Source organism: Ochotona curzoniae, unplaced genomic scaffold (assembly GCF_017591425.1).
Source record: "Ochotona curzoniae isolate NIBS_2020 unplaced genomic scaffold, NIBS_Ocur_1.0 contig_4501, whole genome shotgun sequence".
Taxonomy (NCBI): Eukaryota; Metazoa; Chordata; class Mammalia; order Lagomorpha; family Ochotonidae; genus Ochotona; species Ochotona curzoniae.
In genome coordinates, this window is record NW_024466307.1 from 6,202,561 (window position 1) to 6,218,995 (window position 16,435).

Genomic DNA, 16,435 nt, shown 5'->3' on the forward strand with positions numbered 1-16,435 from the left:
TTTTTGCCATCTATTTACAAAGTTCGTGTCTGCTTAATTACAAGTCCACAATCAGGGACCACAGGTCAAACTCAGCCCCTGTGTTCAGGTCAATAAGACCTGTTTGGAACATGTCATGCTTGTTCACTTACTCCTTGCCTGTGGCTGCATAGATCTTAGAAGGTAAAATAGACATTCTACTGTTTACCATGAGAGATGCTAGCTATTGCTCTACAGAGAAGCTTCAGGACCCCTGTAGCAGGCACTGAGCTGGATGTGATTCTTGAGTATATAGTGCTAGACACATAGCCTGGTAGCACTTGATCATTTAACAAATGAGTGAATTATTCAGCCGAAAATGGGACTGACAAGGACTCAGCAGAATAACGCATATATAGTCCTTGGCATGTAACGCATGGCTACTCAATCACTGAGTTGTTTGGAAAATGTCTATAAAATAAATTTAGAGTGCATGACTTTTTTTTTTTAACATCGCAGCTTAAAAATATCCATCTTACCTAAACTAAAAATTCAGAAGCAGTACCTTCTGTAAAGCTAAGATCTCTGAAAATCTTATGGACTGTTAATTTTAGCCTCCTAAATTATTTATATTTGTTGTTGGGCTTTCTGAATTTTAGCTCGATTTGCTTCCATGATGCAAGAAAAAGGCAAAATTGACTGGGAACCATTCTGTTTTCTAACAGTTTTGTTTCCTAATGATACACAATTGATCATGTGGGTCATTTCATTTCACACTTTAAGTCTGCATTTCCTTTTTTTTTTTTTTTTTGGTGGGGGGAGGACACACCCTTGTCTGTGTGCAGCCAAATAAACAAGGGCAATGGCAGAGAACTTGGATGACTTCTAAGAAATGATGACAGGACCACTGTGAGTGAGAGATTTTGCAGGGCAGTCTGTGGCAGGGGAAGCTTCGGAAGAGGCCGAGCATTCACCACTTTCTTTTCTCCCTGGATATATGCAGCTCAGAGGAGGTCCCAGGCTGCTGGTAGGATGTGCTGTGCAGATGTGTCAGTTTTTATGTTGAGAAGTGACTGACCGACCGTAGAGTCTCAGATAGGTGGCAGGACCCCTCCTGGGGGAGGTTGGGTTTGAGCATGACACAGGTTCTCGTGCAAGGTGTATACACTATGTATGTATAGTAATTTTCAATTTTTCTAAGGCCATTAAAAAGTGCTGAGTTAAAGGGTCTATTCAACTTAAAAACTGGAGGAAAGAATAAAAGTCATCTAACTTCTACAGAATAAAATCAAGGCATCCATCCCTAGGGTGAGAAAGAAGAGTCAAAGCAAGCTAACTTTAAATAATCTCTCTTCTCTTAAAGTTATTATGACTTCTTCAGAAGAGAGTGATGGCAATTATAAATGCAAATATATCTAAATGAAAGAAAGTTGTTCTTTTTTCATTTCAAAGTATGGGATAATAATTCTCATATATCTATGTGAATTTTAGATTCTTTTATATTAAGCACAATGAAAGCTTATGAATTCAGCCCACAAAATTTTTCTGCTGTGTTTGTAAGTGAAAGGAAGATACAGGGGTTCTTGTGAACCTAAAAGCTACTAGGTCTTATTAATAGTGTATACATACTAATTCAGACAAGTTGTGAGTGTACCCCAAACAGGTTCTAGTCTAATTAATCAGGCCTAAATAATCAATGGAACGTGCTGCTCAATATTTCAATCTTCAGGTTCAACCTACACACCAGTTTAGAAAACGGGGGTCTTAGTTCTGACAAAATAATTGCTCTTTGATTAGACCCACAGCAGTAAACAATGTGCATAAAAACACTGAAAAAAGTACTTTATAAACCTTAGTATTATTCACTTTTTAGTGCAGTGTTCAGCCAAAAACAGCCCATGTGTATGTTACCATACATAATAATTTAAAGGAGTATCTACTTGAACTAAAAGGATTTTGCCCTTTCTAAAGGCATCCTGGCTTTGATGATACTCATCAAAACTCACATATGTAACAATACTGAATTGTAAACACTAAGTCAGTACTAGTCCTACTTATAGGTCCAAGGAAAAAATGAGGGACGGCAGGGGAGATGAGCGTCTGGTGGGCTGTTCCGGCTGTTCCCAAGGCTGACCTCAGTATAAACGGGCAAGAGGCAAACACTTCTCTCACCTGCCCAAATGACGCCTGTTCAACAGCTCCCATAGCTCCACTCTCTGGCTGACACCCGACAGCCCTGACACATGGACCATTACTGGACCCCGAGTAGGATGCAATCAACCACCCCCACTGCAAAGAAAACCAGATGGGGGCTGCAGGCATTCAGGATACACACATCTTGGGTGTTGCATTGAGCATTTGGATGTATAAAGTCTTCAGAACAGGTTAATTGTTATCACACAGACACGATCACTGCAGTTCTAGAAAAAAAAACTTTCAACACCATCTGCCTCGAACATTTTTTACACTTATTTTTAATTGTCACACAGAATTGTGTAACTTCTTGCCCACGTTTCTAAAATCCAGGAATTTAGGAAAATGGCATGAGTGAATGGACAGTTCACGCTTTAAATGACTAGTATCTCTTAGTTATTGGCAGCATAGTGTTAACATGCTTTGGATGTCTTTCAAAGTGTCTTTTACTGTGAACAGAGCGAAAGCCATTTCTATACAAAATAATTGGCCTATATTAAAAACCTCTCAATGGATGACCACAAAAGACCTAGTTCCCATGAACATAAGAAAATCTTTGATGATGCATGCAAAGTAGCACTGCTATGCTTATTAACTCTTAATTATTAAGCCATTTGTGTCACACAAGTTCAGGCTCCCACTTAAAGCTCACGACGTTGAAGATGTCTGTAATGATCACAAATGTGTAAACTGTATCTCTTAGCAGACACAGTGACTTGTTTTCTTTACCACTAAGAGGCAATGAGCATGCCAACTGGCCATCTTGTAATTCATCAAAGCTCCTCTTAATGCATGTTTGCAAGTTCTGGCGGAAGTGTCATAAGGAATCCATGTAAACAATGATACTGAGAGAGGTATACCCCACTCACCTGTCTGTTACGTTCATCCATAATCCTCGTAATCTGGATCTTTTTTCTCCCCATAGTCCCCGTTTTTCTTCTCTCTCTCGTCCCTGAAATTATGTATTTTTTCCTTCCTTTGCTTTCTCTTTCCTGTTTCCTTGCCGCAAATGGCCTTCTTCAGCACTTGCACAGCTCAGTTCCCAAGTTCCTGCATTCGTTCCTGGAGAACCAAAAAGGAAAATGTCACACCACGGCAACAGCAAGCCAGTTTCACAAGAACTAACGTGGTCTAGATTCATCAAGGAAATGAACTCTATGGGAGCAGAGCAATCAAATGAACGAGAAGCCCTACTTACTGAAAGTGCACGGTGTGGTCTGCACAGGGGAACACCTGCTAGGGATGGTCTGTTTGCCACGACGGAAAATCATCCCAGAAGTAATTGAACGAGTCATTTAAACAAAAACCAAGCTTTAAGTTCCAACACTTGAGATGTATTTTTTTTTTGTAAAGAGTTTCTTAATATTTTTTAATGAAATTAGGTGACAATTTTCACCCTTCTGTTATGAAAAATTACCTAAATCAGAGAGTTAATGAACCTTTCTGTACCTGTGTATGCTAAGTAGGGCAGCTAATTCATTTCTGAAGGAAAAACAATCTCCTATTTTGACAGCAGAGGTGATAACGTCCCTCGTTATGCAAATAGGATGGACGATTACGAAAGTGCTACTTGATATATGTAAATGCCAGCTCATTTAAATCTAAATCCCTTAATCTTTTTTTTTTTTTTTTGAAAATTGCCATTACGAGAATGCTGTAGAAACACTACAGGATATTTAAGCTTAAGTTGAGAGCATCTATCAGCAGTGAAATCCTTCCCTTTTGAATGCCTTAAACTATAAGTAGAATCCATATGCAGAGCAGAAACGATGCAAAAATCGACATGATTATTCCATTGACAGCTATATCTCCGTTTAATAAAAAGCCAGTAAGTCCCCTCAAGGGAAAACAATTAAGGATATCTTTTATGAGAGTGAGATGCAGAAATGCAAAAGCTTCATACTTAAAAGGAAATCTCCGAGACCTGATATAACTTTCATGAAGGACCGGGAATGACAGCTGATAAACGGAAGGAGTCCAGAACATTGAAAGTGTATGCTTCATTTTGCTGTAAACTGTCTCTGAAGAGCTGTTGCCCAGCGAGCGGCTTCCTAAGCAGCTCTGCACAGCGCTTCCTTCAAGTGCAGGCGGCTGCTTCAGTTACTAGCCTACCTTTGGTCAGCGACAGCAAGCTCCTTTACGCACTGTGCACAATTTCCTTGTTTATTTTGGTTGGCGTGTCAGACAACGGCCCTGATAAATTCCCACGTGTATTATGTAACTCCACACCAATGTCCAGGCGACTTAATAGATTGTTTGGCTCTAATTCAAAGTTCTTGGAATGGGAAGTTGGTATATACCCGTTGTGATCATCAGCTGTCTTTTGATTTCTCTAATTTTTAAATTTTTATCACCTTGAGTCCATCTTTTTTTTTTTTTTAGTGTAACTTTTCTGTGATTATCCGGTTGCAAAAGCTATTATGATGTAATTAGTTCTGGTGGATTAAGCACCACTCAAAGTCTCAGCCTCCCCACTCTCCTGTTCCTGGAGCCTTTGTAGGAAGGTCCAGCTCAGTTCTACCTCTCCCAATATCTATGCTGAGTGATACCATGACGTCACCATTGCTGACCCAAGACTACCACGTTGGCTATACTTTCCAACTGTTGGAAGAAGTTCAGCAAGTTTTAAAAAGTTACATAAATAACACACACTTGACAAATATACACAAACAAATGAGCTATTAAGAGATCTTCGGATCACACAAAAACGTGAAAAACCCACAAAGCACAATTGCATCATATAATCCGTGTTGCCAAACACTGGCCACCCATCTACTATAATTAGAAACAGCCTTAACTATCATTCAACTGGCCTACTTCCCTGTGTTTCCTACGGGCTTACCTTAGCAGCAAGCGGCATTAGAATGGCATTTCCCATGCATGTGCAAGCACCCAGAGAGACAAACAGGCTCTGTGTCTGTCACAGCAAAAGGCACTGGGGACAATTTCCTTTCCTTTCATGCAGCCTGGGGCTGGTGGAACTATCGGCTTACCAGACGACGCCTGCCTAAGCACTTATGCACTTTAAGGTGGAAGGTCAGAGTGGACAGATTAGAGGGTGGTGACAAGGCATGGGACAGCGGCTGTGGCTGGACCTCCGTTTCCAAATGCAAAAACTCGGAGAAGTAAGGAAACATCCCTGGAGAAGCGGCTCCCCACAGAGGCAGTGCCATGCCACCACCCCAAAGTTCAAAAATTTGAAACAAGAGACTTTCTTCGTTTTAAATTTCTTACAACATTTTGGGGAATATTTTGCCAGGAAGAACGTATGAGTGAATGTGACAGTCCCTGGAGATATTTTTCTGTTTGAGATATGCAAGGTACGGTCACGAACACGCACATTTCGATTTCAACAGAATCAATCTACTGTTTCTGGCTTTCTGTAGAATGGATTTGCTAGAAGTGCTGCTCTCTGAACATGTATACAATGAAAACTTTGGCCTGATGTTCACACGAGGAGTTATCATGGTGAGGCCGCCCCTAAGTAGTTCGTAGTTTGAACATCTGATTAGGACCACCACATGGTAAAGTTAGCAAGAATTCACCAGTTGTTTTCCGAACATGATGATTATTCTCTAAGGTGAAGTTTATGCAAAAATAATACGGCAGGGTCGATTTCAAGCACTGCTCTCTGCGAGGCCCAGAGAGGCAGCGGGAAAGGTTATATAACTTCAGTGATCTGTCAAGCCATGCTGTATGCATGCCGTACGAAGAATGTAGGAGCTGAATTGCACACAGCAGAATGTCAAGCTACGCTGAAAACAGTTTCTTTACGTACAATCTGCCGACAGCTTAAAATAACTCCAGCCGCCGGCCGCTACTCTCTTCCACATGAAAGTAGCCTTTTTGGAAAATGACAGAGCCCCACATAAACAGCCAGTAATTAAAAGGAGAAATGCTCTACCAGGCTTCCCCTCTACACAGTGACAAGGTCTTCTGCATCTTTTTGTCTTGTTTTGGTCAATCTCAATCAAAGAAAAATGAAATCAGGCTGCTCACTGATAAAAAGGGGAACTTTATCATGGCTGACTCGGGTTCACTCTGCATTTGGCACAGCCGAAGGACAGAGGCAGAGTGGTTGGAGGGCCCGGGGACAGGGCAGCTTTCTTCAGGGCACATATGTGGGTCATTCTCCCACCACGCTTGCTCTCTGCTCCCAACCGTGCCCTCGAGTGACACCCACCACCCCCTCCCGCCCTCCCTGCAGCCCTCTTCCTCCCTCCCTTCCTCCTCCAACTCCCTCCCAGTAGCCCAGCAGCATCTTGACAGAATGGCAGGAAACACGCACAGACTGGGCAGGGAAGGATGTGATGTCAGCAACCACGAACAATCAAAGGTGGAAAGGTGCTTCCTTCCCTAAACTGTTCCAGAAGCGCAAAATGGGAACCAAAACTCTCCACTTCCTTCTCTAGCAGAACCGTCTGAGCACGCCGGACTAAGCACTGGTGCCCAGAGGCCTGGGAGCGGTTCAGAGAAGGGCCACGGAGGGAGGCCAGCCCACCCCTGGGAAGCCAACTGGGAATTTCTAGCTCCCAAATGCCCGTGAGGAACTGTGGACCAGGGACAGCTCTGAGCACTTTCAGGAATAAAATGAAGCAAACCAGTTTCCTTGGGCACAGTTGCAGAAGAAACTCCATTTCCCTACATCGCAGGCCTTACACAAATCACCTTCCACCATCCTGGCGGCCAGCCCATCGGAAACGTACCCATTGAGGCAAATGAAGAATTCCATCCTGGGAAAAAGCCCACATGCACAGAAGATAACGTTTGGTTGAAACAAAAAATCACAAAAACTATTAAAAACTTTGTCTTCAAATACATTGATTTCTTTTGCTCTCACATCCAAAAACAGAGCCATCTGGGTGGTGGGGGCTCTCACACCTTTTTAGAAGGAAAGCCACCGACTTACACACTCGGTCTCAAGTGGAGCCACTTATTTTTAATCTCACAGTGAGATTCTTTCTCTTGTGACAATGGCAGTCTACGGTTTCTGTAGGAAGAAAACCACATATCAAAGGGCTCTGAGTCATCACCAGATCTCAATCATCTTCCCACAATACTTTGATTTAGAAATTAAACATAACCTTCAGTTGTGTGTTTTGATCTTAGATTGAGACTGCCATGCCACATGAAAAGATGTGGGAAGAAATTAATTCGCTTCTGCTCAACTTCTCGTGGCGGAGCCTGAATTTTGCTACCCTTGGTGCAAGGCAGTCACTTAAATAAAAACCATGAAAGTATGTGATGTCAATTGGCAAAGAATAAACTCTGGTTTTCTCTTATTCACATTAGCAGATAACCTGTTCATTGACTTACATTTTCCTTCGCCTGGGCATCCTCATAAACTGCTTTGTAAAAATGCAAGGCTTGACAGCTCAGCATACTCAAGCATACGGCAGGAACTAGTATTGCTAATAAATACAGGTGAGCTGCTTAGCATGGGGCCACAAGGCCCACGGGCCTGGCTAATGACTAATCCAGGCAATCCCCTGATTCATGATCATCTTTGATGAACAGTTTTGCTTATTGTGTTGTATCTCCATGCATTCCATTCTCTATTTCATCATTTGTGTGACAGACCGAGGAGGGGTAAGATGATATTTTGGTTGAAAGGAACAAATAGAACATTTACTTTTTTTTTTTTTGCTGCTAAGTATTGTTCTGACATTGAATTGTTCGATTCAACTGGATCCTTCTCACTTGTGCTCAGCTACCTGATGTCTCATGATCCAAGGATTTCCTGAGTTGACCGTGTCATTTATAAACTGTCAAACCCATAGCCAGGAGCGCAAGACAAGTTGTTTTAAAGCCATGGAACCAAGACTCATTGTCCTAAGGATAATTCAACAACAGCCACGCCTTACCAGAGGATCAAGCGCCATCATGCCAAACTGAGTTACTTCTCCAGCTTGTTGTAGTGTGGGACATACAAGATGAGTTCTGGGACATCTTTAAGACTCAGTAAGATATTAGCATACACACTGGTGTCCCCACAGACTCCCCTTTGCCATTTGTTAGCTCTGCCTTCCTGCTTCCCCCGAAAGGGCCCTCACATACACATTCCTTCTGCTTGCATTCTTTATTCCACCCTCTACTCCATGGCTCCTGGATCTGTCCCACTGTAGCCCCTGTTTCATGTCCTCAGCCAACAGGGGTGCTCTCCTGATCACTTCCTCTTCTCCGACCACCAGGGCCTCCAGCACTAAGCCTCTCTCCCTGGCACTACCCCCCCAACGGCTGGAACTGACCCTGCCTGCCCTTCACCACACGGGTCAGCAGTGTCTTCTGTTTCATCTGTGCTTCGCTGGGATCTGGCAGGAGTCAGTAAGCAGCAGCTGATGAGCTGAACCGATTCATTATTAACTTCTGTACCTTTCACTGGAGGTATTTCCCAGAATTGTCGTTTTACAAACAAGTACTATGAATATTTTCCTAGTTTTATTTATTCAGTAGCAGACTGACAGCCTTTGTACAGCATCTTCTGTGTGGGGTGAGAATGGTTTGCAAGGAGAAGTAGAAGCCGAATAAAGTCAGAAAACTCTGAGCTGAACTAACCTGGTGATTAGAAGCAGCTGGGTGACCACAGACAGCCACATTGAAGTCCCAAGAATGCTTCCCTTGCCCTCTCAAGAACTGGGCGCAGGCCTTTTCACTGACAGGGTAGCTGGGATCACCAGATGTGGCAGGAAGTGTGGTCCCTAATGTGCAGGGCCCTGACCCACTTCAGTTAAGGCATAAACTGAAAGTCTTATAATACGCAGACAGACCACGAGGTGAACACTGCAATCCTTCCCCAGGCGGGGATGACCTTGCTTTACCAAGCGAGCCACCAGCAAGTCCTAACAGGGAGCACTTCACCGACTTTATAACAACACTTGCTGCATGAAGGAAAAAAGAAATCAGCAATGTTACAAAAATTCAGAACTTTGCCTTTCATATCAACCCTGGAAGAGCTTCAGGCTGCACAAGTAGAAATAACTAGGGAGCTACATCAATTTTCCCAATGACCATGGCTGCTGAAAGCTCCAAGTTAATGCTTCTAGTCCTACTTTAATATCTATCCCCAAGGACAAAAGGAGATGAAATGTATGTCAGAAATATAATAAGGCTGAAAAGGAACTCGTTTAGAAAACTCCTGCAATTAATTTAATAAGTGGGCCTAATCTGCTGTTATCAAGGACTGAAATCACTTTATTTACAGTTTCAAAATTTAGGAGACACATACCAGGAAGTGACTGCAGTGCATTACAAACAACTGAATAAACATGAGCAAAGCCCAGTTCCTGGCCACAGTCCTTCCCGCTATAGGTTGTCTTGGCTGTGTTCTTACACTGCGGAGAAAGCAGCCTTCTCATGGCCCTCGCCAAAATAAACTCCAAATGCTCTCAAGATGTCAAGGGCCTGGTATGTCTGTACTTCCCACGTGCCCTTCCGGAACACATCCAGGGCTCTGGTGTGCCTGAGTTTGCATGACTGTCCCAACAGTATGATCCCTTTTCCAAAGGCCACTGGATGACACGTGGGGCTTCGTCCACACCTGCTGTGTCCCTACCACGAGCAGCAGGGCTGATTCTCACTGTCCCCCAGCTTTAAGTTCTCCACGTGCCCCAGCAGCTGGGTTTCTGGTGGTTGTGGCTGAACAAAGCAATTGGAACGCAGCATACCGCCACCATCCGTGCAGCAAATCCGGCAGCGCATGTCTTACCAGGCTGCCAGGGGAGACAGGGTCCCTGTGCAAAGTTTCCTCCTGACTCTGACAAAAGCTGTGTGCCCAGGGAGCTGGCATTACTGTCAGACAATTATGTTCATGATTTTCTTCACTGATAATGTTTTCCCTTATTAAAATGAGAATGCCCCACAATGGTTTCCTGAGAAGCCTATGTGTATTGCACACATATTTCAACTGTGTGTGTTTGTGTGCCCAGAGTACAGAAAAAAATTTTTTAGTTTTTAAGATGTGTAAATAAGATATTACAAATATATTTTAAGATATTTGATTGCTCCTGCCTATTATCACCTATAAATACTCGAAGATATCAAGATCTGAATAAGATGTTAATAGAACATTCCAGGTCTGCCATATTCTTAATTCAAGTATACGCCAAATGCCTGACAAAGACGTTCTTGAAAACAATTTGCTTCTTTCATGACTGTCCCAGCTTATGTAACATTTAAAGATGACCTTGAAATGGGAAAAAAACTACTATTGTCCTGTGCCAATGTTTTTATTGTACATTAAAGAGAGAACGCCTGCTCGATAAGTCATCTGGCATTAAGACTGAACACCATGTATTTTTATCTCCAGTTAAACTTTAGACATGTAGAAAGTTTACATAAAAAGCTGACATGCGGGGTGGGTGCTGTGGCACAGCCGGTTGAGTTGCTGTTTGGGACGCCTGAATCCCATATGGAAGCGGCAGTTTTGGGTTCCAGCACCTGCACATTGGATCCAGCTTCCTGCTAATGCACCCTGGGAGGCAGAGAAGGAAGGTGCAAGTGCTGGGGCTCCTGACTCCCACGTGGAAGACCCAGATGGAGTTCCTGGCTCCCAGCTTCAGCCTGACCCAGCCCTGGCTGTTGTGTGTTATTTAGGGATGGGAGGCGGGCCGGGGAGTGCGTAGGTGAACCAACGGATGCAAAATCTTTCTCTGTTGTTCTCTCGGTTCTTCTCCCTCTGCCTTTTAAATAAATGAAACGTTTAAAAAAGAAACTGAGTGGATATGCTAAAAAAAATTTGATAATCAAAATGCCGCAGTAAATCAGATCACAGATTCTGCCACTAAATGTGGTGCCACAGAGAACCCAGTGATTTATCAATTTTTCTATTTCTCGTCATCCCTTTGACAGCATCCTAATCAACCTAATTAAGGTTTTGTTCATCTGAAACCTCTGATGACAATTTGTTTAACTCTATCCCACTGTGGTCTTCTGATAAGGAGAATTAAATCTGATCTTCTGACAGCAATCATTAAATGATCCCAACTGGCCCCAATTAAGCCACATGGCTCACGGGCTTCCACACAGGCAAATGCCATGTTCTCTGTTTCATTTACACATCGTTCTTTACCTTGGTTTATTTTCTTAAAGCCAATTAAGTATGCGTCTTATCAAGTGGAACTGGTCTCCCTGGGTACTCGGGTCAAGGCACAGCACACCTGCCAAGCCTGCAGCCATATGCAGGTACCACCCAGGACTGCTGAAGCCATCACCTGTGGCTGCAACGGCACAAGGGGAAAACACACACTCTACGCTGCTGTTGACCCAAGTGCACACGCTGCAAATCCTCCCAGGTTCCAACAGTCCTGGCTGACATAAATCAACAATGGCTTTTCATGCAGCTTATTTACAAAATGTTCATACAATACTGTGCATTTAGAGGGTGGCTTTAACATATATATATATTTTAACATTTGCTGTGATGTCTTTACCTGCCCCTGAAACAGCAGCCCTGTAGTAAGGTTTCTGGAGTTAACCTTTCTTACCCTTAATTTCTGCTCTAATTTTTTTCACATCAGCTCACTTGTGAGCTCAGTAATGATGAGGCCTTCCCGCCAGCAGAGGTAGCCTCAGGATTTAGAGCTCATTGATTGTGTGCTACTCCAGGGAAATGATGATTAAAAATAGCCGGCTGAGGAGTAGCTCCTATCCGCATCTCTTCTTGGCTCGAATACCTGGGTGGAAATCTGGCTTCTGGAGATCCACACTTCATCCTGTCTTTTCCCTTTAGACGTTAAGACAGGGACATGGTTAAATGAACCCTGGGTTGACTGGTGATGAAGGTCTTTGGGGAAGGCCTTCCTCTATGACCATGGCTGCCTTCTGTGGCTATCACCGAATACACCACGCTTTTAGGTCGATCCTACTGATGGCTGTTGTGGAGCAGCTGTGGGCACTGCACTCGGGCACTGCTGTGTAGAATACAGCTGCTGATCCTGGCTACAGAATGGTATTAGCACAGGAACTAGAAGGGAATTCTACACTGTAGAGGAACATTTACTTGCTTGCATTGCTTGACCAAAATATAGTACAGAAAAAGCTGTGCAATGGAATTTTTAACCTACTGGTCTACTTGGCCACCCCTAGAAGCTGTGTGCATTTTCTTTACCGTGACTAAATCTCTGATTGCCTACTTAGCAAATAACCAATTTCCTGCAAGAGAGGAAAATTCCAAATAATTGTTACAAAATGCCTGGAATGTACACAGTACTTACCAGCCACATAACTGATAAGCTTTTCACACAAGTGTAAAAAAAAATAACTCACCAAAACGAGAGAAAAACAAAACAGACATGGGAGTGTTGCATTATGAATTATTTCTCACTGTATTATAGTAATTTCCAAAAAAGATTTGATGTTAATTTTAGAGCACACTTCTGCTAAAAAGGGCAAACCCTGCCACGGATTTAGTACAAAGAAGCTGAAAATATCCTGTGGAAAAAAAAATCCATAGCAAAAACAGCCAGCCCTGATCCTGCCATTACTCAGCAGTGACGTGAGGATGTTTGTAGTGGTTGGAGGAGCCAGTAGGGTGGGGACTCCACGCACTCGACTCCAACATGATTGCAATTGAACCTCATCAAAGTAAGAGCTCATAATTTGTCACAGAAAACAGCCAATTAACATATGTTAGGAAAAGGCTTCATAAAGATAATATATGATTAAAGACCCAGTGCAGCTGTTGAAAATCAAAACTATGCATTTAAAAAAGAAATCTCAGCTTGGGCTTCCGTATGGTTAAATTGATAATGGCTACTATGATATATATGTATTTTTAAGTAGAAAAAAAAAATGTAATTACAGAGTTCCTTATAAGTTTGGGGTTACGGCAAAGGAGAACTGGTTCCGTGGCACTATTTACTATGCCTGACTGAGGGTTATAAATAGTTGGGGCCCGTGCCAAACTCCGCAGTTACTTTGTTATAGTGCTATTTTAAAACACAGACCTTCATTGTGAGCTAAATGGCCTTCAGGATGCACTTTGTAGTTGTAGCATTCCTCTCCAAACTATATCCTCCCTTTATCTGCGCAGAGCGTCTGGCCAAGGGGCTCTCCCCGACTTCCCCACTCGCCAGAGCGAGGAAAACATGGCCTTTACACTTCTGTGCTTCTGTCCGGGGCAAGTGGGTCAAAAAGGGTGGTCGTAGACCATCAGGAGTGAGTCGAAGGTACCCGCAGTTCAAGTCATCTAACAGGGTGTGGACAGGCTGCCAACCAGGGACAGTCCTGGAGCAGCAGAAATCCGGGTTCTGATTGTAGATTTTATTACCTTTTTTTTTTTTTAATTGTATTTCTGTATATGGGATATGGGAAGTTTTTTTTTTTTTTTTTAACCTACGGATTCACTCTCCAAATGTCTGCCATAGCTGGGGCTGGGCTGGTCTGAAGCCAGGAGCTGGGGACTCAGTCGTGGCAGTGACCACGTGAGGCATCATCTGCTGCTTCCCACAGTGTGCTCCTGGCCACGCTGGTACTAGATACGCAAAGTTTGGCTAACTTCTGTCAATGGGTCTCCCTCAGCTCACATCATGTCGGTATCACAGTTATGAAGAGGATAAATGACCATAAGTCACAGAGAAGCAGGGGTGTCACAAGCCCACTGCAAACCACCCTGGCAAGTCCTGCTCTTGATGAACCTAATGGCCTTCAAGGGACGAAGGGCTGTCCACGACAAGCCAACATGCACATGCCCGATGCAGAAGTTAGCCAAACTTTGCCCATCTAGTACCAGCTTGGCTAGGAGCGCACTGTGGGAAACAGAAGGTGATGCCTCACGTGGTCACTGCCACGACTGAGTTCCCAGCTCCTGGCTTCAGCCCAGCCAACGTAGCATGCACTGTGGGTGACAGAGAAGGACAGGGCATGTGTTGGGTAATTATCCCAGAAGGGTTACTCGGAAAGATGAAATCTACCCACAATGGATGAGCCATGATTCAGTGCACGAACACTGCACGATTCTGCTTGTCATTCACAGGATGATTATGGCTACATCATAGTTCCCTAAACCTCAGTTTCCCCATGTAGAGGTTTGAATAAAACATACATATTCTAGGAAAGAATCAACCAAACAAAAGAAAAATAATAAATCTATAAAGATTCAGCTGGGTGGATTCAACTTCATAAATCCACTGTGTAAGTGTTTTTCTTCACTCTGATATTATGTGACTTTATAGAAGTTATACATTGAAGCACTGAGAGCACAGTACAACACAAAAGGTTTTCAAATTGATATCAAGCGAATCCACAGGTGCATTTCCCTCTGAAAAGTGGATATTCCATAAAAGCTTGGCCCTGTGGCTAAGATAATTCCTGGGAATACATAACAAGTTCATTTTGTATTACTAATTATGGATGACACCATGAACAACTTGAGAACCATAATGCAAAGTTCTTGCTTACACAAAATCATAGAATTACTTATGTAATCAAGTTTCTAACTTTTAGCAATAAGCAACCTTAAAAATGCCTAGCGTAAGTTCATCGTTCGTCTATGTTGGCTTAGTTCCTGTCTCAAAGAGCTGACTTCCCAGCCATCAGCACATTTTTGATTGAGATCTCAGTAAGACTTGACCATCCCCGCATCTCAGTGCATTGGAAATACAAACATTTCTTGGGATATCTCTACCTGGTAAGATGAATCTTATGGAGTCTCAAGCCAAACAGATTAATTTCCATCTTGGAATGAACAGACAAAAGCATTATCTAGTATATTTTAAAATCAAAGTACAGTTTGGAGGAAAAATGCAAATAATGCATTTAAATGCAATAAGGGGTACTCCTTCTTTGCCATGGGGGTGTGTGCTTATATAGACTTGATCTTTATTTCAAATCATTTCCCCTTTACTTTCCATCTGATGAATATAATTTTCCAAGTTTTAGAATGGATAAGTTACATAATTTACCAGAAAGCCTCCATTAACATTCATCTGTTTTCATTCACAATGGTCAAATGCAACAACCAAAAGCAAAACAAAACAAAACTTGAAAAAATCTTTTTTTAAAATGTAAATTACATTTTGTCCTTTCCTAAATGAATCAAGGGGCAAATATTTACCATGATTAAAAACAAAACACTACAAAATGTTTGGCTTTATCTCTGATGCTAGCCTGTGTGTCACACTGCATTCTCGTCTCCCTCCTCCCCATCCAGGAAAAATGATCTTTGGGTCATACTGACTTTGCCCTGCACACGAGTGAGGCATGTAAACAGGAGTTTCTTCTCTACTTGTAGCCTTCTCCTCTCCTTTTTTTAAAAATTTTATCACCCTTTTTTTACCTCCTTTTCCTCATGTTTAGAACTGAAGGGATATGGAAAATGAAACTGTCAAAGTGCTAGGAACGACAGGCCCAGTGACAGGCCCAGTTGGTCAGGGTAGAGCAAGGCCAAGTGCACGGGGTGGGGATGGCGCCTGGGCTACAGCTGCACAGACACACTGTGGGTCCAAGGCCTGGCGGGAGGCTCCTTATCTCAGCACGTCTAACATATTCTGTCCCTGGGCCGATCTCAAGGACGGTCCAGGTTCTCTTTGGCAGAGAGCAGTACACGGAAAGCTGACAGTACTTCCCCCTAGAACACACACACACACCCCAAAACAGAAAAAACACAACAAAAACACACTACCATACAATCTGATTCTCCAACCTGGACTCTAAATCAAAACAGTCGGAGGGAAAACAAGCTCAGGATGTCTCCCAGATATCCCCGAGTGTTTAAGAGGGCATCTCCCAGAGTGGGGTCCAAAGACAGCAGATTTGTAAGGATGCTAACAGGTGGTTCTCTGTCACAGAACGAAAGCAGCTGGGGGCTGGCAGAGGGGCCATGACAGCCTTGCAGTAGGTTGATTTCTCTGCTGCAGACTTCTCACACTCCTTTGTACACTGAGTGCCGTAAACAGGAGCACTACCCCGTCTCTCTCCCTGGAACATCTGTGGAATGTAAACTTTCAAGCATGGAATCAGCTTTCTCCTTCTGACTACTGAAATGACCTGCACTACCGAATGCCCCAGGTCAGTGCTTATGGCTCAGGACCTGGCACAAGGGAGACAGAATCTTAGAGAAACGATAAACCAAAACTGTTAGCTTCACAAGCAAGTGCAAATGCGAGATCAGGTGCAGCAAGCTATTCTTCGTTTAAAGTACAAATCTGAATGTGATGGCCAGCAATTAAAGAGTGCAATTTGTTTCCAAAGCCAGAGGGCACAGCACAAAGCAAGCCGACTTGCAGTGGGCTCTGGCTAGGGTCCTGCCACCCACTGAATCCCTTAGGGTTTCATCAAAAGAGCTGAG

General features: G+C 43.2%; 1 protein-coding gene across 3 annotated transcripts in view; it reads right to left on the reverse strand.

The window, feature by feature from the left end:
* MEF2C (myocyte enhancer factor 2C) overlaps window positions 1–16,435 on the reverse strand; it is a 146,823-nt gene that overhangs the window by 91,953 nt on the left and 38,435 nt on the right. For all 3 annotated transcript variants that reach the window (XM_040986026.1, XM_040986030.1, XM_040986027.1), the window contains exon 2: window positions 3,021–3,213. In XM_040986026.1, coding sequence (XP_040841960.1) covers window positions 3,021–3,074 — 54 coding nt within the window. In that variant the 5' untranslated portion in view covers window positions 3,075–3,213. The remainder of the gene's footprint in view (window positions 1–3,020; window positions 3,214–16,435) is intronic.